At 40.0% G+C, this 25,181-nt stretch overlaps 1 protein-coding gene across 1 annotated transcript in view; it reads right to left on the minus strand.

Annotated features, from left to right (window-relative positions):
- The window catches only part of LOC135472433 (NBAS subunit of NRZ tethering complex-like), a 60,244-nt gene that overhangs the window by 22,954 nt on the left and 12,109 nt on the right, over positions 1-25,181 (minus strand). The window contains exons 17-43 of the mRNA XM_064751933.1: positions 24,844-24,995; positions 23,006-23,137; positions 22,157-22,235; positions 19,972-20,076; positions 19,505-19,569; positions 18,549-18,620; positions 17,991-18,068; positions 17,464-17,538; positions 15,923-16,052; positions 15,498-15,632; positions 14,797-14,970; positions 13,799-13,872; positions 13,252-13,311; positions 12,736-12,801; positions 11,773-11,836; positions 11,540-11,598; positions 10,983-11,085; positions 9,019-9,230; positions 8,190-8,302; positions 6,555-6,634; positions 5,789-5,884; positions 5,176-5,297; positions 4,558-4,645; positions 3,590-3,943; positions 2,512-2,617; positions 1,964-2,040; positions 847-1,147 (exon numbers count right to left, since the gene is read on the minus strand). Of these exons, the coding sequence (XP_064608003.1) occupies positions 847-1,147; positions 1,964-2,040; positions 2,512-2,617; positions 3,590-3,943; positions 4,558-4,645; positions 5,176-5,297; positions 5,789-5,884; positions 6,555-6,634; positions 8,190-8,302; positions 9,019-9,230; positions 10,983-11,085; positions 11,540-11,598; positions 11,773-11,836; positions 12,736-12,801; positions 13,252-13,311; positions 13,799-13,872; positions 14,797-14,970; positions 15,498-15,632; positions 15,923-16,052; positions 17,464-17,538; positions 17,991-18,068; positions 18,549-18,620; positions 19,505-19,569; positions 19,972-20,076; positions 22,157-22,235; positions 23,006-23,137; positions 24,844-24,995 (3,172 nt within the window). The remainder of the gene's footprint in view (positions 1-846; positions 1,148-1,963; positions 2,041-2,511; positions 2,618-3,589; positions 3,944-4,557; positions 4,646-5,175; positions 5,298-5,788; positions 5,885-6,554; positions 6,635-8,189; positions 8,303-9,018; positions 9,231-10,982; positions 11,086-11,539; positions 11,599-11,772; positions 11,837-12,735; positions 12,802-13,251; positions 13,312-13,798; positions 13,873-14,796; positions 14,971-15,497; positions 15,633-15,922; positions 16,053-17,463; positions 17,539-17,990; positions 18,069-18,548; positions 18,621-19,504; positions 19,570-19,971; positions 20,077-22,156; positions 22,236-23,005; positions 23,138-24,843; positions 24,996-25,181) is intronic.

Consider the following 25,181-nt stretch of genomic DNA (forward strand, 5'->3'; position numbering starts at 1 on the left):
AATCTGCTACAGGAAATACTGTAGATGACTTTATTTAGCTACATGTTCACATAACTAATTTGTGTGAGCGATTGATCTGTTTTCACGTCGTGGTGAAACCAAATGATCGGTTATTCAAGGCTTAAAACCTGTAACCAATTTTTTGGTTATATCAACCCCCAAACTTCATGGCCTGATTTGGAGAATACACTTCCACAAAAATCACATTAAAATGACAACAAAATGCTGATGCATATCTGCCTTTAGCTCTGCATAAGCATAGAGAAATGATGGAATATGCCCTAGCCTCTGCATAACGATGTAGTGAATTGATAGAATATGGCCTTACCTCAGAGTAAGGATGTAGTGAAATGATGGAGCATGGCTTTACCTCGGAGTAACGATGTAGTGAAATGATGGAACATGCCCTTACCTGTGCCTCAGGAGGTTTAGCGAAATGATGGAACATGCCCTCATCTCTGCCTAAGGATACAGAGAAATGAAACATGCCCTCACCTCTGCCTAAGGATACAAAGAAATGAAACATGCCCTTACTTCTGCCTAAGGATACAGAGAAATGGAACATGCCCTTACCTCTGCCTAAGGATACAGAGAAATGCAACATGCCCTTACTTCTGCCTAAGGATACAGAGAAATGGAACATGCCCTTACTTCTGCCTAAGGATACAGAGAAATGCAACATGCCCGTACCTCTGCCTAAGGATACAGTGAAATGGAACATGCCCTTACCTCTGCCTAAGGATACAGAGAAATGGAACATGCCCTTACCTCTGCCTAAGGATACAGAGAAATGGAACATGCCCTTACCTCTGCCTAAGGATACAGTGAAATGGAATATCCCCTTACCCCTGCCTAGTCCCTGTAGCACCTTGGCTTGGTTGTAGTCCTCTAAAAGCTCTGTGTACATAATGAATTTTTCCACGAGAACATGGACACCTTCAGGCCTGTCCGCTTTGCATGTGTGGGTGACATATTGTGTGACCTTCTGTATCACCTCTGAGGGAGTGTGGTTGTACAAGGGAGCTCTTTCCTCTCCTACACAAGGGCTGAGGTTAGAGTAGATCTGTACAGCGTAGAAATAGGCTGAGAGCTGTAGGCTGATGGCAGAACTGGGCAGATCCTCGAGGACATCCTCTGCATCTTCACCCTGAAAACACGCATTTACATGCACAAACTTGCCAAGGGTAACCATTACACAACAGGCTCAATAAAAATATACTGTACAATGCCTTATGCACATCTCAGCTGTAAACACATTCATAAAATAAAACTGTGTTTACAAAACATCAAGGCACATCCCTATCAATGACCTTGAAGAAAAGGTCTTGATCAATAAAAAACAATAATCTTTGTACTCAACTAGCTCCACAAATCTGATGAAAAGAGCTCAAAGAGCTTAAGAGAGAGATCATGTTTACAAGCTTGAGAAAATGTAACTTAAATTACCTCCTCGGCCTTGGTCAAGGTCATCGTATATGAATGAATGCTTGGGGTTTAACATCGTAATTAACAACTTTTCAGCACTTGATGAAGAGGAGTCATTAGTTGTGTATGCCTAAATGCGCATGTGGTATACATTCCGTAAAACTGGCTAGAAGCATTCAATGGATGGAGTGTGTGGATAATACCCTTAGGCCAATCTTGGCAGAAGTTAATAGACATGTAGAGGTAAGTTCCTAGTGTCAGACTTTAGTAGTAAAAGTTAATGCCCCTGATGACTGGGGAGGTTGCGCCACAAGCTTCCAGAGTCCATGCAATATATGTTTGGGAGAATTGTGGGTCATGGAAGGAAGGAAAGCGTGCCAGTATGAATGAGATGTGGGCTTTTATGATATTGATTATAATAAGTGCCTCGTGATAAAACACACCAAATTTTCTATCCCAACATCAGCCAGACAGGCAAAGGTTTCAGTATCTCCGACTTAGTGGTTATTTCACCCTCTGTTATCAGCACAGAACTTACCTTAGCTAGCGATAGGAGGTAGGCAATGCCAAGCATGGCATCCTGCTGTATGGTCAGCCTACTTAACTGTAACATGACTGAAACACAAAAACATGAGTCACAGACAATTACTTGTATTATCATATATCATATATATTACTATTTTAAGTGCAATGCAGATGAACAAGACTAATTAAAGCATAATTACTGAAATCAAAATTTAAATACTATGGAAATAAACTGCCTGTTTATAGGTGAGTGCTGAAAACATAAAGAAACTCTTTTTTAAACGTCAATATATTTGGCTATATGGCACAATCTTGCAGTGTAATTACTTGTGAAAATACTTTCACCTACAGACGTTCCTAGTTCTTCCAAGAAGCCAGGATCATGTCCACTGCTGCTACAACCGTAATGAAGATACAACCTTGATGCAGCTACAACCCTGATGCAGCTACAACCTTGATGCAGCTACAACCTTGATACAGCTACAACCTTCATGCAGCTACAACCCTGATGCAGCTACAACCTTGATGCAGCTACAAGCCTAATAGTGACTTAACTCTTACCTTCTCTTGATGGTTTGTGATCTGTGCCCTCAGTCAGTAGCTCCTCCAGCCTGGCTGTCCTTAGAAGGTTCTCTGACACAGTTATCTCCCCTGTATCATCCCCATTCTGCAGTGATGAAGTGCAGATACAAACAAATTTTATTCACCTACGAATTTTAAATTTGATTGAAATATTTCACTTACATGACGGGGTTCCATGCGACAGAAACTAGACCAAGAAACTGAAGTTCAAGTAATCTGAAGATTCAGCTCCATATTAAAAATGCATGATAATTCTTGCCATAATCCAGGGGCTAGACCCAAAGACTGACTCAGTAGATTTGTTACACTTCAGACCTCTTCACCAAAACCATACTAAGACAGTATGAATTTTGATATATTATTAACTGTGCTTTTGTGCTACATGTACTTTCAGGAATATTCAGGTTTATTCATGTTTAGGGACTGGAGGAGATCCTTCAGAGATGGGTGAATTCAATACAAACACAGGTTACATGTATCACAGATATACACTGAAAGATTGCACTATGTGGGTCACACAAGGATTCGCACTCAGGTCTCTGCAGCCAAAGTCCAGCACTCTACCAACTGAGCTAAAGGGATATTCCCACTAGCTTCTGCTAGTATAAGCACTGGAAAGCTGCTCCTGTTACACCAGCATAAAGCCTTCAAGGCCTTTACAAAATGTATACAATGTAGGTAAACAGTGCTTTTCGCTTGTCACTTCCCCATTTTTCTTTTCTTGATTTTTTAAAAAGTACAGCAATTTGTTAAATCCTGTACTATTAATGAGAACTGACCAAACTTCCCAGTGCAGTGATCGTTTGTCTGTTTGCCTTAAAAATCATTTGGATAAAAAATATCAGGACTGTTTTTTAAAGCTTTCCTGTGTATAGTGTCTTCTCACACCTATCACTCCAGACATGACAAAGCCGAGTGCTCCACAACAAAGTTTTGACAGAACTTTCATTTAAGGATGACTGCCTATGATAACACTGGATTGACTGGGCTGCATTGTATATCCCAACTGGACTCTTCACTCAAAAAACCCACTGGAATGATCATCAGACTAAATAACCTTGCTAATGTAACAGCTGTCTATGACAGAAGCATAGAACTCAGGGCAGCCCTGTTTCAGGAAGTCCACATTCCTATCATCTTTCTCCTCCACACTCGGCTGGCTCAGCAGTTTAGAAGGCTGTTTCAGGGACGTCAGTGTTTTCTGCCACCATTTTGTGTCCGTGACCGTGGAGAGGACCGCCCGGGTGGTGCGGCTGGTGGTGGACAGCAGCTGCTTAGTGGTTTGGGTGGTGGACGCCAGCAGCTCCTGGGTCTGCTGTAAGGCGGCTGATGTGGAGAATGGGCTGGAGCGAGGAGTGACAAACCCTTCATCCTGACTCTCCATCTGTGTTGTCACAGTGTCACACAAAATCTACAACGACAAACAAGAACAACTAATTTATAGTGTCACACAAAATCTACAGCAACCAGAAACAAACATGGCTACTTTTATAGTGTTACTTAATTATTATCTATTATAACTACAGATATTTATTATATACTGTTTCTGACTCCTAATTACTAGATTGTAAATGTAAGCCTTTGGTGAAGTTGTCATTGTGTTGTGATGTCATAACCCAGTGAGGTGTAAACACTACAACTGATTGGCAGCTGGTATCTATAAATTTTACTGTATACTATTTGTTTTATTTGAAGTAGAAGTTGAAACTTACATGGAGATGCGCTTACCTCTTAATGTGTATTTATCCATGGATAAATTTGAGTCTCTCCTTATGCAACCTTGCAATGCATGAATGTTTAATGTTTTTTGGGGTTTTTTGGGGGGGGGTTGGGGGGGTTGAGGGGGGGACGATATATAACTATATTGATCTACCAAATTAACTACATCCAATTACAACAAAACAAAATGTCTTTGCATCCAACAATGATATTTTCAGAAGAAAAGTGAATATGCCATGATTGATCACTGTACAAAATCCCACATGACCTACAATGAAAGCAGATTCAATCAGAGGAGGATCTTACCTGTGTTTCCAGCAAGCACTTTGCCTTTAGGATGGGTTCAATCATGGGAGGATCACAGTATGTCACGGCAAATGACAGTAACTCTGCCCTGAAAACATTAAATATTAACATTTTTGTTCATGTTAAATACTGGCTGTCACACATTTACATTATACATTTGTTGCAGACATAGAAGATAAGATAGATATTTTAGCTAACTGGCATATACAAACCTCCAAAAATTTACACCACGGTCAAGATGATTCTCATGGCCAATATCATTCTTTCACTGAAACTTGTGCCCAAGACAGAAGTAGACATCTATATGTGTGCATATTTTGAGAAGAGCTCCAACAGCTAGCCATGCATAACTTACTGGTTCACTGCTACACACTAACCTGTGAGCATCAGGCTATGTAAAATAAATGAATGACTGAAACTGGAAGGCAATATTTCAGCCATGTCTCCCCAGTAGTAGAATGACCCATACAGATGTTATGTTTCCAGAGATTAAGAAAGAGTGTAAAGGTAATATTTATAAACAAATTATAATTAAACAATTATTATTATTATTATTAAATATGAAACAAGTTGAATCAACCAACTGGTTAAGACTGAGTATATGTCCAAGTTGCTTACTTTGCTCGTATGTCTCTGAAGTCCACCTGTTCCGCCAGGTCACGACAGGCCGGCCAGATAGGGTCGTAATTGTCATTCATCAGAGATTCACATATTTCATACGCAAATGTGTAATCCTTGTTCTGTAACAGTGAAGGTGTTAAGCCAGAGTATGTTATTGACCTGAGGCACAGCAGAGAACACTGGGAAATGTCACCAGAGACTGGCTAAGGCAGCATACACAACAGTTGGTGACCGATAGATGCAAATATTTTAACATAAAAGGAACTCTGTGATAATCAAAAAAACACATCTTCATGAAGAGGCATACTACTGAACATGTTTATTTACAGGACATAAGGTAAATGGCGGTCTATAAAGCTAAATAGATCTAAATGACATAATCAAATTTGTTATTCTCTTTCCAAAAGATTTTAATCCTATTACTGATAATCTGACCCACTTTAAAAGACCAACCTCATTTATATATCAATCGTAAATGTACATATAGCAATATTTTATAAAGGTTGAAGTAAGGCAGAGAATACAATATATGTGGAATGTATAAAATCTTCACAACTAGAACAAGGCATTGGTAAGTCAACGTGTAGCCTATTCCATGGAGTTATCTCACCTTGATAGCAGTGTTGACCACCAGATGGAGCACCTGTCCATCTTTATCCACCTGAGTCTCTCCAGGAATTCTCAATAGGTGACCTAACCTCAGCAACTGCAATGAGCAGAAGAAACTATGAAGATTTACGATAAATTTCTGACATGATGGATAACCATTTTACCTGTACATGTAAAAATATTTATCCCGCATCAGACAAAATACTCTGCTTTTCACTGGATAATTGTCATGTGGGGTACAGATATATTTTAGAATCCTGCAGAAGATGTCAAATGTGTCTTCTGAATAGCTTACCTCCTTTTGTTGGGTTGTGAATACATCGTTGAAGCGATTTACCTATACATCAGTCTCCTGCACTGAACTGATGGGTCTTTGTAGGATGAATTTGTTACATGGTTACTCAGTGATAGGATACGGACATATACGGTGCCAGTAACCTTCATATTGGACTGGGCTGACATCTCACCCAACATGAGGATTACTGACACCATACATTTCCATACCCTATCACAATCTTGTTCAGAATAAAACACTGCTTAAATGTTCTTCCTGAAAGGTGTACAAACTGAAGAATTATCAAAGAATGGTATGCGTGAGCAGCTTTGCTCTTGAGTTTTTTATACATCTATGGTGTCCAGGCCTCCAAAATTTGATTAGTATTGTAAATAATGTGGCTTTGTTCTTCATCTACTGCTTTCCTTCATTGTACCTGACAAACATCTGACTGGGCATACATCATGATAATACAGAAGAGGTCTGCACTCACCTTCTCTGACTGTTTGTAAGCGTTAGCTCGGGTCTCCACACTCTGGGCAACCAGTGATAAGCGATCCTTGCTCAGTCGTACTGCAATAAGGGAGAAAGAAATAGTAGGGTCATATCAAAACAGCCATGTTATTTTAGTCATCTTACCGTGACTGTGTCTCTAATCCACAACTAGATTTTAAGACAATGATCTTGAGATATGCTCAGCGTAAGGACACCACTACCAGAGAGAAAAGATGAGAAACAACTGGCTTGTTCAACTCTCAGATCACTGCCAGGCTTACACAAGATCAAAAAAAAAACACGAAGACACCTGAGATAAGTTCAATATATATATATGCACAAAATAAACAAATAACACCACTGGCAATAATATACAACACAATACAAATAATTACAAAAATATATAGTCTCTTAATGATGACACAACTAAATCTGGAAGGAATACTCCAGCTTCCAAAGGCCAGTCAGTCCATGTAAATGCTGAATCCACAGTCAAGAGGAATTCCTCAATCAACCGATAGAGGATGACAATGCCGGTATGGAAAGCTGACAATGGTTTATTCCTCAACTGCCAGTGAAGGTGTAACCTCTCAGGGCGGACAAGTTGACAGTGGCATCCATGATGCCGACCTGGCAATGTATGTTCCATCCTCATAAAAATACACAGTCACTTTCAGGGTAAACTGGGATGAAGGGTGCATAATCACAGAAAGAGACAAGGAGCGTCTCAAAATAACGTCTCAAAAAATAGCAAGTGGTGAAACACAAGCTCACAAAGTGTTCTGTGCTGAAAATGGAGAACAAATGACGAATGTGGAATGGCGTGAAAGTTGGTATCTCCAAACCCAGCAAATTCCTTCATAGTGAATGACAGTAAATTTGACCGCTCTCAAACAGACTTGAATAAATGACTGCTCTCAAGTGGACATGAATAATTGAGCTTCATAGCTCCGTTGCTCACATTTATAACGTAACCAAAATTCTGGATGGTTTGATGGTAAACATGTTTACAACTCCGATACATATTTCCAGGATGTACACTCTATTTACAATGACACTACACTCATGAACACTGAAGCCTCTAGAATGCTCCACTAAATTACAGGGCAGGCTATAACGTAAACAAAAACGATCTCCTGATTTGAAAATGTAGGTCAGACACTGATACTAAAAAAAATATAATACACTGTTTAAAGGCGGAGTTCATAACATCAGTGTACAGGTTTTAACTGATCAAATGGGTCCATTTTTCCAACTCCAAAAGACAACCTAACTTACAATTCTAAGCTGCACTAGAGAACCATTTATATTTGATGCGTCATTTATTCATTTCATCTGTAACACAGTGCTCAGGTTTATGAATCGAGCATACCAGACCAGAGAAAATCATTTTGAAGGACTGCATATAACCGTTTCCACTACATGTATGCTACCCTACACTACAGGACACAAAATCATAGATTTAACCAAAAAAACATGTGGAACCAAGCTCACACACACAACAGCCTTCATACCTGTAATTAACCTGTAATCAGCCGCCTGTTCCACAAACATTACACCTTCCATATGTGGTTTATACGTACACTGCGTGTAAGCTAAGAGCGTGACGTTAAACAGGGGACCAGGAACTCACCTTGCAGGGGAAGAATAGAGACCCCAAAGTCATCCAGCAGGGCCAAAGAAGAGATGAGGTCTAGTTCCACTTGTATCTGTGGTGGGGAGTCCCGAATTAGGTGTAGACAAGCTCTGTGGTAACACAACATAAAGTACATGTACAGGTAAATAGGTAAAGCAGAGTAAATTCTCACCGTAGGTTTCAGGTTGCCACTTCTCCGAAAATACACATCTTGAGTTTAATTTTTCACAAACACATTTACAAAGAATTTACACGTGTGTCATCTTCTACAAGTGAAGGATTTTGTTATCCAAGTGATATTTTCTTGTCAGTAAATATCACTAGTTTGTGATATTTTCTTGTTGGTGTATGTCATCTGTTTTGCTTTCAATACAGAGTTGTTTGACCAATGTGTTAGCTTCAACATCTTCAAGCAACTATCTAACAGGTCTACACAGCTATTTTGCAATCCATGATTTGGCATACACCAGTACCTTGCAATCCATGATTTGGCATACACCAGTACCTTGCAATCCATGATTTGGCATACACCAGTACCTCGCAATCCATGATTTGGCATACACCAATACCTTGCAATCCATGATTTGGCATACACCAGTGCCTTGCAATCCATGATTTGGCATATACCAGTACCTTGCAAATCCATGATTTGGCATACACCAGTACCTTGCAATCAATGATAATGCATACACCAGTACCTTGCACTCAATGATTTGGCATACACCAGTACCTTGCAATCCATGATTTGGCATACACCAGTACCTTGCAATCCATGATTTGGCATACACCAGTACCTTGCACTCAATGATTTGGCATACACCAGTACCTTGCCAGATCCATACAGGGGTCTGTAAGATTAGCAGAGCTGTCAAAGTACTCCCGCGCCGCTCGTATCACCAGCTCTATGGACGTCTGATATGTTAGCTTGCCATGGAAGGTCTTGGATTGCCATTTCTCTGTAGCACTTCTCTCCATCAGCTCCCCTACCAGATTAATGGTCTGTAGTTTGCTTGAGCATAGTAAACTCTCTGCATAAATCTGACAGAAAAAAGCTCCGGTTAGTTATCTATAGGGATGCTTGTTCACCTAAAGTAGGTTCACCTAAATGTCTCAGAAGGAAGGGTGAACACCAACAGAATTTCTGTATAGGCACATTCATTGATAGGCACATATCATCAGTGGAAGTTGTACTTGAATTCATATCACTCAGTTCAATCTTTCTAGATTTACAAAGATAGCAAAAAACATCATAATTCATGAATAATTTATGTATCGTCACACAGCTGAGTTAGGTTCTTACTAGAGCCTTTGTACCAGGAAAGACTGTAGTTTCACCTTGTATGGCCTGTAGACAGAGCTGCCGTATGATACACTTTTACACCTGTAGGTTGTGTTAACTGCAGACAGAGCTGCTGTGCGACACACCTGTACACCTGTAGGTTGTGTTACCTGTAGACAGAGCTGCTGTGTGATACAATTGTACACCTGTAGGTTGTGTTACATGTAGACAGAGCTGCTGTGTGTACACCTGTAGGTTGTGTTACCTCTAGACAGAGCTGCTGTGTGACACACCTGTACACCTGTAGGTTGTGTTAACTGCAGACAGAGCTGCTGTGTGACACACCTGTATACCTGTAGGTTGTGTTACCTCTAGACAGAGCTGCTGTGTGATATAATTGTACACCTGTAGGTTGTGTTACCTGTGGAAGGAGCTGCTGTGTGACACACCTATACACCTGTACGTTGTGTTACCTGTGGAAGGAGCTGCTGTGTGACACACCTATACACCTGTAGGTTGTGTTACCTCTAGATAGAGCTGCTGTGACACACCTGTACACCTGTAGGTTGTGTTACCTGTAGACAGAGCTGCTGTGTGGTACAATTGTACACCTGTAGGTTGTGTTACCTCTAGACAGAGCTGCTGTGTGATACACTTGTACACCTGTAGGTTGTGTTACCTGTAGACAGAGCTGCTGTGCGACACACCTGTACACCTGTAGGTTGTGTTACCTGTAGACAGAGCTGCTGTGTGATATAATTGTACACCTGTAGGTTGTGTTACCTGTGGAAGGAGCTGCTGTGTGACACACCTAGACACATGTTTGTTGTGTTACCTGTAGACAGAGCTGCTGTGTGATACAATTGTACACCTGTAGGTTGTGTTACCTCTAGACAGAGCTGCTGTGCGACACACCTGTACACCTGTAGGTTGTGTTACCTGTAGACAGAGCTGCTGTGTGATATAATTGTACACCTGTAGGTTGTGTTAACTGTAGACAGAGCTGCTGTGTGACACACCTGTACACCTGTAGGTTGTGTGAACTGTAGACAGAGCTGCTGTGTGATATAATTGTACACCTGTAGGTTGTGTTACCTGTGGAAGCAGCTGCTGTGTGACACACCTAGACACATGTTTGTTGTGTTACCTGTAGACAGAGCTGCTGTGTGATACAATTGTACACCTGTAGGTTGTGTTACCTCTAGACAGAGCTGCTGTGTGACACACCTGTACACCTGTAGGTTGTGTTAACTACAGACAGAGCTGCTGTGTGACACACCTGTATACCTGTAAGTTGTGTTAACTACAAACAGAGCTGCTGTGTGACACACCTGTACACCTGTAGGTTGTGTTAACTACAGACAGAGCTGCTGTGTGACACACCTGTACACCTGTAGGTTGTGTTAACTACAGACAGAGCTGCTGTGTGACACACCTGTACACCTGTAGGTTGTGTTACCTGTGGAAGGAGCTGCTGTGTGACACACCTATACACATGTTTGTTGTGTTACCTGTAGACAGAGCTGCTGTGTGATACACTTGTACACCTGTGTCTGTAGTATCTGTACATCATCCAGCAAGCCCCAGTACTCATTCTCTGTCAGGGCAGGGGTCCTGTTAAAACACCACAGACATCTGCATTACCACTTTTCACAAGTGATAAATTCAGATTGATCTGGAGGCATGTATGCTACACACACTGACAATTGTGAATTGTTTCATTTATTTACCAGTTCTTATTTTACTGTTAATGACTGTCACACTCAAGAAGTTTTCACTGATATAATAGTAGTGAGACCGTAGGCAAGTTCCCGACAAATTTTTCCCACATGTGATGTACACCTATGAATAACATGCTTGTGAAAGTCTTCAACGAACATTAGGCACTCAAACAATGAGAGCAGAGAATCTACAAATCCTGTCCAAGGACAGGTTTGAACCCACACTTGGTATTTCCCACTAGTTGAGCACATATTCAATTTTCAGCTGTGCTGAACGTGTGACACAACCATCACACTACATCTTCACTGTAGCCAGATTAAGGGATAAAGGGAAATTTAATGATTACCTTCTTCCTGCCATTCTCGTCAATTTCACCATCAGGTTTTTAGTTTCTTCTGGATCACTCTATAACAGCAAACCAAACGCACACATGTACTGTAACCATTGGTTCTTCAAATAAACATAGAGCACTTCCATCCACAAACATTGCATCTGTTATGTAAATGAACGCCACAAAGCCATCAGATCTTCAAATCAAAAATCATAAGTTTTAGGTGAAAAATGAAGATCTAATATTACCTGTGTTTGTTTGATGAGCTTCAGAGACTGCTTCAGTCCGTACTGCTCCAGAATTTTGGCAGCTCTGAAGAACAAATGTATCCAGGTCATACAAACACTATACTAATGTGCCTCATCTATCTTGTCACATTCAATTCTCATAAAGAGATATGACAAAACAAACCAAGAGAAACAGAAATGGGAATAGTACATTAAGTACACCATCTTCTTACAAAGTCATGGTGGATGTCTTCATACAAAGCCAGATGGTCTTCATAAAAAAGCAAGAAAAAAAATGCTAAAAAGTTCCCACTTATGGCTGAATGTTTACCACAAACTAAGCTGTAGCAGTCCATGAAATCTAATAATGCTGTGACATTTTTGCCAGACTATACCTACAGCCCTTTGGCATAGCTTACACTGCTACATGCGCATAACGCAGTGCTTTATGAACCTAACACCTAGGAATCTAGTATTAACTGAAGACAAGACCCAAACACAGCTGGGAACCTCACTACTATACTGAGATGGAGAACTACCATACCTCAGATGTCTCACTACTATACCTGAGATGGAGAACTACCATACCTCAGATGTTTCACTACTATACCTGAGATGGAGAACTACCATACCTCAGATGTCTCACTACTATACCTGAGATGGAGAACTACCATACCTCAGACGTTTCACTACTATACCTGAGATGGAGAACTACCATACCTCAGATGTCTCACTATTATACCTGAGATGGAGAACTACCATACCTCAGATGTCTCACTACTATACCTGAGATGGAGAACTACCATACCTCAGATGTCTCACTACTATACCTGAGATGGAGAACTACCATACCTCAGATGTTTCACTACTATACCTGAGATGGAGAACTACCATACCTCAGATGTCTCACTACTATACCTGAGATGGAGAACTACTATACCTCAGATGTCTTACTACTATACCTGAGATGGAGAACTACCATACCTCAGATGTCGTTCCAGCTCATCAACCAATTTGTTCAGACGAATCTCCTCGGGAGTTTCAGTTTTACTAAAAATACCAAAAATATTTCAAATCAGTCAGGCATCTTTTATACAGTACAGAGCAAACAGATACGCAGCAAAATCCTGGCATTTTTGAACCATACCATCACCATAAATGACTACTACTCAAACAGTACAGGAGTGGACTGCAGGTTTACACATCTTCTGTCAGTCCACCACAAATCAGTTTTCTCAATGTTTTTCCCAAACAGTTTATCATATTGGACTGAAAGTTGGTACACAGCTTCAACACGACGAAACAGTTAATTAGTCTGAATTGTAACATGATACCTGTCAGCACCAAGACCAAGTTCAAGTTTTGGGCAGTTTTACCCATTTCCAACAAAAGTATGGCTGTTTTGCTGTGTTGTGAACATTGACATACATGTTGCTCAAACCACTAGAAACATATGCATTATGGTGCACAAGGCAATGCTTACGAATATATAGCACTTACCCTTTTGTCTTGTTAGGAAGGCATTCAAAAATGAAAGTAGCAAGCTTAAGCTGATCATCTCTGTCACAAAAAAAAAAAACAAACAAAATCTAAATTCATGAGGTACATTTTGAGCAGATAATTGCAAAAGCAATGGGGAACTCTTAACTCAAAGCAAAAATATATATATTAGTACATGAATGTAAACTGTATAAGGCTGACAATACACCTTTGTATTACGTAATTGAAACACACGTAAGAATTACCTTATGTAAGACTGATAGAACAGATAATATTACCTTAAATAACACCCACAAAACAGCTCTGGGGCTAGTTTCATGAAGCGTATTTAGTGATAAAGTAGCTTTTAGCCATTTAGCGCACCTCATACATGTATTTCTGTAACTGTGGTGTCATGGTAACTTAAGATTTACATGTACTTAGCTAAGGGAGCTTCATTAAAGTGCCTTCCTTAAAGCTGAAATATTATGTCAAATTCTCATGATGTTTTACATCCAACATCCAACAATATTCTTTACTGGCCTGTTTCTACATGACCCAGCCTTACCTGTCTGTTGTGTAGACTGCATCCAGTGCCATGGACATCATGTTGATGTGATCCCTGATTACTGGCTTACTCACCTGAGACAGACAGAAAAGAACGTACATGTAAAGTGTACCCATTTCACTCTCACACCAGTCTAGATTCCACAGGCAGATTCAAATACTTTGATATCAAACATAACACTCAAGTTGACTATAATCTTAAAGCTTCATGAAACATGGGATTTTTCCTGACCTATATTAAAACATAACCCGTCACCAACACTTCTGGATTTATAGTCCATACCGTGTTTAGAAGTGTACATGTAGTATTGCAGGGAATGTGCTAACCTGTTCCTCAGATTTTTCTCTGTGGGATTAGATAAGCCGCATGTACATCAATTTAAACAATAAATACATCAATTCGAAATACTACTTCTTCATGTACATCTATTATTATGATCAGGTGGAAATAAAAAATTTCAGGAGAGAAATTTATCATGGAGCTACATGAAGCAAATGAACTCTCCAACAAAACTTTCATCAGCCTAATCTGCTGTCATCCTGACAAGAGCAAAAGTTTTGGTAAATTATACATTAATTAACTTAATAAGTATCATTATCAATGTTAAATGATCAGTGATAAGAATGTTTTCCATCCAAATAACATGAATTTCTCCCCCCATTAGCAAAACAAGTATTTTTGAACATTTTGGTCAAAGATTGGATACTTTGAAAATGCAGACTACCCCTGAAATCAGCTGATCAGCTGAAAATTTACATCCCTGTACGATACAGAAAGAGGTTTTCAGAGTTTATTCAATATTCATACATGTGGCACATAAATGTACCTACCTATATGTACATACGTGTATATACATTCAGCTGTACCAATACATGTACATGTATACTGATGCAGCACTAGGTGGTTCTACAACATCGGCACTGTTATATAGCACTGTTAAAGAGGTGAACAAACAAATGCAGCACTTTATGGCTTTAGTAACAGGCAAATTGCCTTACCCCTGGTTTAGACAGCTCAAACAGCTTGGAGACACAGGAAAGGTCAGCCTTGGAGGTGACAACGATGTACTGTCCAAGCAGGGAGCTATATGACCCCGGGGATTTGGCATCACACCGCTCCAGGAATGGCACCATCCAGCGACGCACGTTCTTACTGTACATATCCACAGGTGACTACAGCAGGTGGGAAATTCAGTGATGGGATGCTGTACTTACACGATACATAGGAATATAGACACTGGTGGTCAGTCTTATGGATCGCTGGAAACCATACGACCAGGGTAAACCACCAACCCTTGGCAAAAAACCCTTGTCCCATGTGAGACATAAATGACATTACTTTACGGTTGATTTATGCATCAAAATGTAAAAGACGGTGCAAAGGAATTACATATAATGATTGCACAGAAAGCTATGCAGGATTAGCTTGGGTAATTAATGATTCTAATCCATTCTCTGCATGCCAGCTTTCTAAAATGGTCATGATGTTAGGTGGAACATTTTCTGACATCTAGAGACAAACTGTTTGAATATCACTCAGGTTGTTTTTTTGGGGGGGGGTGCTATTCCCACTGCCCCCCATCAATAGTCTGTCCCTTATGGTATACATATAGACAAAGACACAGGACAAAGCTGTATAGATGATTAAACCATGACCAGCATCAGCGTGATTACACAATGGAGAAACCTGTATGTTTTACCTTGGAGAGAAGAAGCAGAAGCTTCTGTAGATTTGTCATCGTGCGAAGTTCTTCAAAAACCACACCTTCTTCCAGCCCACATTCATACACCATCGTCTCCATGGTAACCAGGTCATCATACAAATCTGTAAGGTTCTGCATATATAACAATAACTCATTACGCATGACCAGAAGAAAACATAAAAAATGTATAAATTTCAAAAAAACATGTGACAAACAGACTGAGCTTGTGTTTTGTCTGAGAAAGTATAATGCCTGTCTAATGTTCAGAGTTTATGTTCCTCAGGCTATGTGATGCGCTTACATGTACCATGTTAGCTTTTGTACATGTGAACCATCTGAACTTATCTAGGATGCCAAAAGCCCATCAGAGATTGAGACAGGCAAATACAGACAGTTATTTCCCCTTATTTCAGCTGTCTTACTTGTACGCCTCTTTCCATGGCCAGCCTCACAAGCTGTAGGGAGTTGTCTACTTGACAAGCCAACATCTCGATCTCACAGGCACGATAGTCATACCACTCTGTCAGCAGGACATCACTGATCTTCTCTGTCCTGCACACAATATACAACTGTCAGTCTTCTGTGGAGCATACCACAGTCCTTAGTGTACACAGCAGTCATTCCTGTACACCACAGACAACAGTCATTCCTGCACACAACATACAGCAAGTCATTCCTATACAAAACATACAACAGTCATTCCAATACACAACATACAGCAAGTCATTCCTATACACAACATACAAGTCATTACTGCACACAACAAGTCATTACTGCACACAACACACAAGTCATTACTGTACACAACATACAACAGTCATTCCAATACATAACATACAGCAAGTCACTCTTGCACAGAACACACAACAGTCATTAGTGTACACAGCAGTCACTCCTGTACACAACATACAACAACAGTCACTCCTGTACACAACATACATCAAGTCTTTCCCTTACACAACAAATAACAGTCACTACTGCACACGACAACAGGTCATTCCTGTGCACAACATACATGTACAAGTCATACCTGTACACAACATACAACAGTCATAATTGCACACAACACACAACAGTCATCACTGCATACAACACACAACAGTCATCACTGCACACAACACACAACAGTCATTCCTGCACACAACATACAAGTCACTCCTGTACACAACATACAAGTCACTCCTGTACACAACATATAACAGTCATTACTGCACACAACATATAACAGTCATTACACACAACATATAACAGTCATTACTGCACACAACATACAAGTCACTCCAGTACACAACATACAAGTCACTCCTGTACACAACATATAACAGTCATTACTGCACACAACATATAACAGTCATTACTGCACACAACATACTAGAGTCACTCTTGTACACTGCATACACTGCAAGAGTCATTACTGTACACCACATACAAGAGTCATTACTGTACACAACACACATCAGTCATTACTGCATACAGCATACAACAGTCACCACATAAAAGAGTCATTATTGTACACCACATACAACTGTCATTAATGTACACCACATACAACAGTCATTATAGTATAACACATATAAGAATCATTATTGTACACCACATACAACAGTCATTACTGTACATCACATACAACGGTCATTACTGTACACCACATACAACAGTCAATACTGTACACAACATACAACAACAGAGCAGACCACCGAGCATCAACAACAAATAACATCAGCATGTGAAATCAATCACACAACAATTTCTCTTACAGCCCTAGTAGCCATCTGAAAGAGTATATGGGAAAAGACTTTAAATACTAGCCCTACATATACATCCTTTCTGCAATAAAGAAAATGGAACGCTCTGGCTACTTCCTTCACTATTACAGTCCAGAAATGTTCTTTCAAACTGTATATGATTTGTATGTTGCATAGTACCTGTACAATCAGAAAGAGAATTGCATTTGGCAACTTACCTGAAGTTTTTGTAGTCTTGGTTGTCTTCATAGAGAAATGCACCAAGGTCCTCTGAGACAAGATCAATTGCATTCCTGCAAACAAAGTAGAAAAAACACTGTCATAAAAATATTTGTAGAAATAGCTAAAAAGATTTTTCTCATGTGGTGCACAGATGTAAGAAAATACAAAATACCTTCTCAACTGTTACATCATCTTTGTAATCTTCCTGCAGTTTTGAGCTTTTATTCTCTAATTAAGAATAGAGCCTAGAATGTTACTGCAGCACAAGAACACAATAGCACAATAAGCCTCTCACCATCAATATGATCTCTGTAAGTTACAGTCCTGTCCATGCTGGCTTCCTCTTGGGGATACATATATGTGGACAGGTCTGCAGCAATCTATGGATGATCATCCCAGTATAATGCTGGTTGTCGTCATATAAGTGAAATATTGTGGAGTACAGAGTAAATATAATGATGTATGAAATAAACACACTTTCCCCCTAACATCACCAACTTTTCAGATATATCATCACCTTTACCTGCAGGGCACCTGTTCACACCAGTCCTCTTCTCTCCACTGGTCCTCCTTCCACACATCAGCCTCCACAGCACCATCCCTGTGTATATACAACGATAGCCTTACACACCACACTTTCTCTCAAATCAGTGTTAAAGGCATTTTTCTCGCCACGAAGTTCTCATTTATCTATGAATCCACAAAAAATTAAAATCACACTTGGAAAACAAATGAAGATATAACCCATGCAGACATGGACACAGATGACAGAGACACTTTCAACTAAAGACAGAAAGAAGGACTTTTTACATTTATTTACATGTATTTATTTGATTGGTGTTTTAAAGCCATATTCAGCATGAGCTGGCTTTTCACATTCTGATACAATATTCTGCTACATTACATCAAATTCTGATAAAGTATTCTACTACACTAAACCAAATGTACACCAGATTGTGTATAGGGTGAGACAACAACAGTAACATGCTTATCAAATATGGCTACATTACAGATTAGCTTGTTTCCTCTAGTAACTACGTTCAGTAAGACTCTACTTCATCATGGAATTCCACAGCCTTACCCAATCTCTGGTAACAGGATTTTGTACTCCAATGGTGAGGTAGTTTCCGGAAAATTTGACAGAATTGCCAGCCTGAAACATAAAAGTATGGTACAGATGATATATGTAGTTTACAGTGCTCGCAGGCATGTACTACCCCAATATAACAACTAGCTAATGTGATTTATTCATGTTTCAACACAGTTTTACATAACCATAATTTGTGTAGAAGTGAATGATTTATTTATTTATTTGATTGATGTTTCATGCTGTACTCAAGAATATTTCACTTATACGACGGCTGCCAGCATTATGGTGGGATGAAACCAGACAGAGCCCTGGGGAAACCAACAACCGTGCACAAGTTGCTGGAAGACCATCCTGCATATGCCCAGAGAGGAAGCCAGCATGGCACTGAATAATGCTAGGCCAAGCGATCTGATGGCTCCAGCTTTTGCTGGTTCGGCTTTGTAAGTCGGCAGGATTGCCATCTTCTTGGTGAGGTACAGTGGTCTCCCCTGATTGATTTCACCCATATATCCTGGCACTTGCTGGTTCAGACGGTTAATGCACTGGCTCACTGTGACTATCAGGCCTTGACCAGTGAGGCTTTGTGTTTCAACCCAACACCTCTTACTTTGATTGATACTAAATCCGGAAGTTTGTCCACTGGCTCACTGTGACTATCAGGCCTTGACCAGTGAGGCTTTGTGTTTCAACCCAACACCTGTTACTTTGGTTGAGACTAAACCAGGAAGTTTGTCAGGTGCCAGTACATCATGACGGTTGGTGGTTTAGTCCGGGAACTCTGATTTCCTTCATACATAAACCTCACTGTAGTCATCACAGTAAAGAATTCTAAAGTGTTGTCCTAAACACCAAATATATACCAAATACATTTGATGTATTTTTGATGTACCAGATCAGATGGAGTTGATGTGGCTTGCAGCTCTAGAAGCATGCCTTTGTTCACACACCTGTGCTCTCGTAGATCTTTGCCATGGAAAGTGAAGAGGATATCCACTGCTTTGTCATCACTCATCTGTAAATCAGGTGTGATAAGAAGCAAGGTTCAGGTCTGACAGTAAGGGGTAACAGGCTGCCGTTTGGATAATATTTGCACAAATGTATCCAATATTTAAACTAGTTTCAGAAGATAAGAAGCATTTGACTTCGATTCATTCAGAATGAATGGATTACCATTCGTATTAAATATTTTAAATTTTACTGGATTAACCAGATAAAAAAAACACATAAACTAAATGACTTGAATTATTTTAAGTTTACCCGGCCAGATAAGCGTAATTCAGTACCTCTAGTGATCCTAGCTCAAAGGCTCTATGGCTGATGGCCTTCTTTCACCAACTGTGTTGCATCAAAACCTTGAAATAATGAGTATGTCCTAAAAACTAAATGTAGCACATAAATCAACAAACATCAGTACCCTTGCGTAATCCACGGCTGCTTCCACAATATTCTGGGCGCGAAACTTCTCAAAAAACTTGTGGTCAAATCTCATCTCAGCTGCATTCTTTCCTCCTAATATCAGCTGTAAACAAGAAAAAATAGCACCAACACATAAATAAACATAAGCCTCTGAATATTTACAGGGTAAATAATGAGGTACTATAAAATGAAGAGTATGGTTTTAAAAAGAGTATGCTTTTAAAAATAAAAAGAGTATGGTTTTAAAAAGAGTATGGTTTTAAAAGACTGTAATGTCCAAATCTTTTTTGAGGCATATTTCATGTTACTTAATAGCCCCTCTATTTTATTCCTATTTTACATCATTGGTCAGAAATATTCGAAAATGATGTCATCACTGAGCACACTGGGAATCTCGGACCCGCTTAGTTCCCCCCACTTTGAGCTCTCCACCCAACAAAGTTGTTTCGATAGCTATCATTGTTGACATCACCACAGCCAGCTACTTAATTTCTGAAAACTGCAGGTCAAAGCCATTTTTACACCCCAAGAAGAAAGCTGATAGGCTATTTTGTAGTCTTACATGTTAGGCCACATCAAATACTACGCATTAAGAAACAAAAAGCAAGAGTTTTCATGTATCCCTTTATGATTAATTTGAGCAGCAAACATTCTCACTAAGGTACACACAACTTAAATCACTTGAATATAGGTTTATCATACATGAACACAGGCAATCAATTACAGCAAATTCTACAGCAAAATTGACAAAAACAATATACACAAGACACAGTACAGTATCAGTACTGGCCCCATAAGATCTGGCCCCATTGCTGAAAATGTCCCTTGGATCTGCATTAAGCGTTCATGGAATTACGTATGCTGACGACAGCTAACAGAGCGTCCATGTTACGATCAAACAAGAAAGCCGCCTGGTGGAATATGGCACTCCTCTTCCTCTTGAACCGTGGCTGTTTCTCAATATCCTGCCCGTTGTACTGAACAGTCCCGCCATTACCACTGCTGGCAGTCTTTTTGCTCTCTCATATTTCAGTTTGTCCACTGATACTGGACTGTTCACAATTCCTATTAGAAGGTTTATCATTGTGCTGAATTTGCTGGTAAAAAGTATGTTAACGGTAGGAAGCAATGATTTTATCTGATCACTGTTGAGCAGAAACAACTTTATGTACCCTGACCCGCGAAGGCCTCAAAGACAATGCCGTCCTGTGAATGACTCAACACCAACTCAAAATTAGGTTAATTTAACCAATACTGAAAAGGAAGCTAAACTTGAAATAAAGCATGTGGGGATAATTGGATGTCTTGCTTGTAATGAGGATTTCCGCCTGGTCACCAGAGCTCTGCGTTGTTGATTTCAATGGTGTGGGTATAATTAACAATGGTTTACTGTTTAGGACTTATGACATCACAATACACTCTTGGTGTATTAATACACAAACAATTTCGTGTTCTGTTCACGTTTTGAGGCAGGTCTAACATGTGATATGAAGCGTGTAACTCTAGCGAAAAGCACAAAATAAACCAACTGGTTAAACCACATATGTTTTAACTAATTCGTGTTTAACGATTAGATACAAAACCATAATTGGGGAAGGTTCCTAATAATTGGGGAAGGTTCCTAATAATTGGGGAAGGTTCCTAAACTGTCATGCACCAGTTGGTCACTGGAGATTTCCACATTGGATGATACCAGCCTGCTCCAGTTGTTGACTGGTTTATGACCGATTGGCCACAGCTTTTCTTTGAACTTGTTGGTAAAACACTGATTGGTACTTATCAACGTGTTACAACCTGAGAAACTGTGCTGTGCTGTGTTCTTTTATTCTCCAGTTTTTACCACTTGTATCATTACACAATAATGTGAAAACATAAAATCCACAGGAACTGCGTGCCAGACAAGGAAATGTCATAACCTGACAGGAATGAGCTAGAGGAGTTTGTTGTATCGCATGTCAACAAAAATTTAGGAATGACAACCGATCGTGTTGAAATTACCACTCAGCTCAGAATCAACTGCTACTCAATTGGTATGGGTTGGTTAGAGTTTGCATGTGTATATATTGATTGATTTTTTTGCTGTATTATCAGAATTGAAAACTTATAATATAAGCTGTGGAGAGAAACATGTCCACACTGACAGATTATGATATCTGACTATATCTAAGTACAGAAACACTCACCTCATATGTATTGAGTCTATCTAGGTACTGTAACAGCTTCAGTCTGTCCTTGCACAGCTGCTTCTGCTCCAGACTGAGACTGAAACCAAACAAATGATCAGTCCATCACGCATTCTCTTAGCCTTGACACTTTATATAAAATCATTCACAAAATCACAACAGAAGACACCTTTACAGTGTACCAGTACAAGAATATATCATTTACTAAGAATCACCTTCACTGTATAAACCAGAAACACACATTTTCTCTTTGATCACAAGGAAGGGTAATACCATTACATCATATGTAAAATTCTGTTAATAGCTGTATTTATCTACTTATTTCAGTAGTGTTTTCTACTGTGCTCAAGAATACTAAACTTATATCACAACAGTAAGCTATATGGGTGGAGGGAACATGCTTGAACCAATTTAATTCTAATATAAAGTTTTGAACATGTTTGTTAGATTACATGTGGCTACAGCAAGCCTCACAAAAGTACAGAGTGAGTGAGTGCTTTGGGTTTAACGTCGTACTTAACAATTTTTCAGTCACATGACGATGAAGGAAATCCTTACACTGCACGTAATATGCATCCACAAGACGGATTTCCACTGCCATTTTATCTAATACTGCTTCACTGAGACGCCTTACCGAAGGCAAAGTAAGCCGCCCCTACAATTAGTCATTATATACTAATATATAATGGGACATTGCTATTTCATAAAAATGGGACATTGCTATTTCATAAAAATGGGACATTGTTATTTCATACAATGTAAAGTATTTGACAAATCCCACTGAATGGACACACTGATGAAATCTGACAAGTCAATACAACAAATCAGAATGTGTGAACCTGTGTTTACCTGTTGTAGTCCACCTGTTTTAGCAGTTCTTCTCTCCGAGCATTGAGTCGCTCTCGTCTCTGCTGCTGCTGGTCTTCATCTTCCTCTCCATACAGGTCTTCATACTCCTCCTCCAAGTCACACAGGATAAACCTGATCAAATATAGCACAAGATCCGGGTCACACAGGATAAACCTGATCAAATATAGCACAAGCTCCAGGTCACACAGGATAAACCTGATCAAATATAGGACAAGATCCAGGCCACACAGGATAAACCTGATCAAACAAAAAAAAGCAGATATGCATTACACAGGACAAACTTTGTTAAACACATCAAACTGGGTGAACCTAATTACGCACAACTGAGACAGAAATATCCAGGTGACTCAGTATGAGGCTGATCTAACATAGCACACGATCCACACCACACAGGCTAAACCTGATCAAGCATAGCACAAGGCCCAGGTCACAAAAGATGAACTTGATCAAAGAAAACAGCAGATCACGACACAGCACATAATCCACACCACACAGGATGAATCTGATCAAACACAACACACGGTCCAGGTCACAAAAGATGAACTTGATCAACAAACCTGCAGATCAATATCACACAGGATAAATCTGATCAAGCAAAAGAGCACATCCAGGTCACACAGGATGAACCAGATCAAACAAGACAGCACATCCTGGTCACACAGGATGAACCTGATCAAACAAGAAAGCACATTCTGGTCACACAGGGAGAACCTGATCAAACAAGACAGCACAACAGAGTCACACAGGGAGAACCTGATCAAACAAGAAAGCACATTCTGGTCACACAGGGTGAGCCTGATCAAACATGACAGCACATTCATGTCGCACAATATGAACCTGATCAAACAAAACTGCACATCCAGATCACACAAGATGAACATGATCAAACAAGACAGCACATCCAGGTCACACAGGGAGAACCTGATCAAACAAAAAAGCACATCCAGGTTACACAGGGAGAACCTGATCAAACAAAAAAGCACATTCTGGTCACACAGGGAGAACCTGATCAAACAAGACAGCACATCCAGGTCACACAGGATAAAACTGATCAAACAAGAAAGCACAATCTGGTCACACAGGGAGAACCTGATCAAACAAGACAGCACAACAGAGTCACACAGGGAGAACCTGATCAAACAAGAAAGCACATTCTGGTCACACAGGGTGAGCCTGATCAAACATGACAGCACATTCATGTCGCACAATATGAACCTGATCAAACAAAACTGCACATCCAGATCACACAAGATGAACATGATCAAACAAGACAGCACATCCAGGTCACACAGGGTGAATCAGATCAAACAAGACAGCACATCCTGGTCACTCAGGATGAACCTGATCAAACAAGACAGCACATCCTGGTCACACAGGATGAACCTGATCAAACAAGACAGCACATCCAGGTCACACAGGATGAACCTGATCAAACAAGACAGCACATCAAGGTCACACAGGATAAACCTGATCAAACAAGACAGCACATCCAGGTTACACAGGGAGAACCTGATCAAACAAGAAAGCACATTCTGGTCACACAGGGAGAACCTGATCAAAGAAGACAGCACATCCAGGTCACACAGGATGAACCTGATCAAAGAAGACAGCACATCCAGGTCACACAGGATGAACCTGATCAAAGAAGACAGCACATCCAGGTCACACAGGACAGGACATTCAGGTTACACTGTTAAACATAACAGGTAAAAAATCTCCCTGGTATACCATCTAATGTTCCTTGATGGAAATAACTACTCTGTTTAAGTAAGTAAGAATATACTAAGTATATTCTATTAGCTATGAGGCTCTCCTACCTGCCCCCATCCTCTCCCTTGCCTATGGAGATAAGGGCCTGGAGATCTGTGCCCCTCAATCCGTACTCCAGCAACTCCTTCATGGCATCTATGTTCTCTGGCACTCTCTCCAAGCACTCATGGAGAACCCAGGACCGTTTGCTGATTTTACTCTAATAATAAACAATATTAACATGATGTTACCACAATACCTTGGCACTTTTGTTCAATCTGTTATATTAGCTGAGTAAGCTTAAGTCAAGAATTATTTCCACCTGTACAACCCAGTGCCCAGATCAAGCCTCTGCCATTTGCCAGGTTGTGAAAAAAGTCCTGTCTAATTTACTTGATTTATTTAT

This window comes from Liolophura sinensis, chromosome 8 (assembly GCF_032854445.1).
Source record: "Liolophura sinensis isolate JHLJ2023 chromosome 8, CUHK_Ljap_v2, whole genome shotgun sequence".
NCBI lineage: Eukaryota > Metazoa > Mollusca > Polyplacophora > Chitonida > Chitonidae > Liolophura > Liolophura sinensis.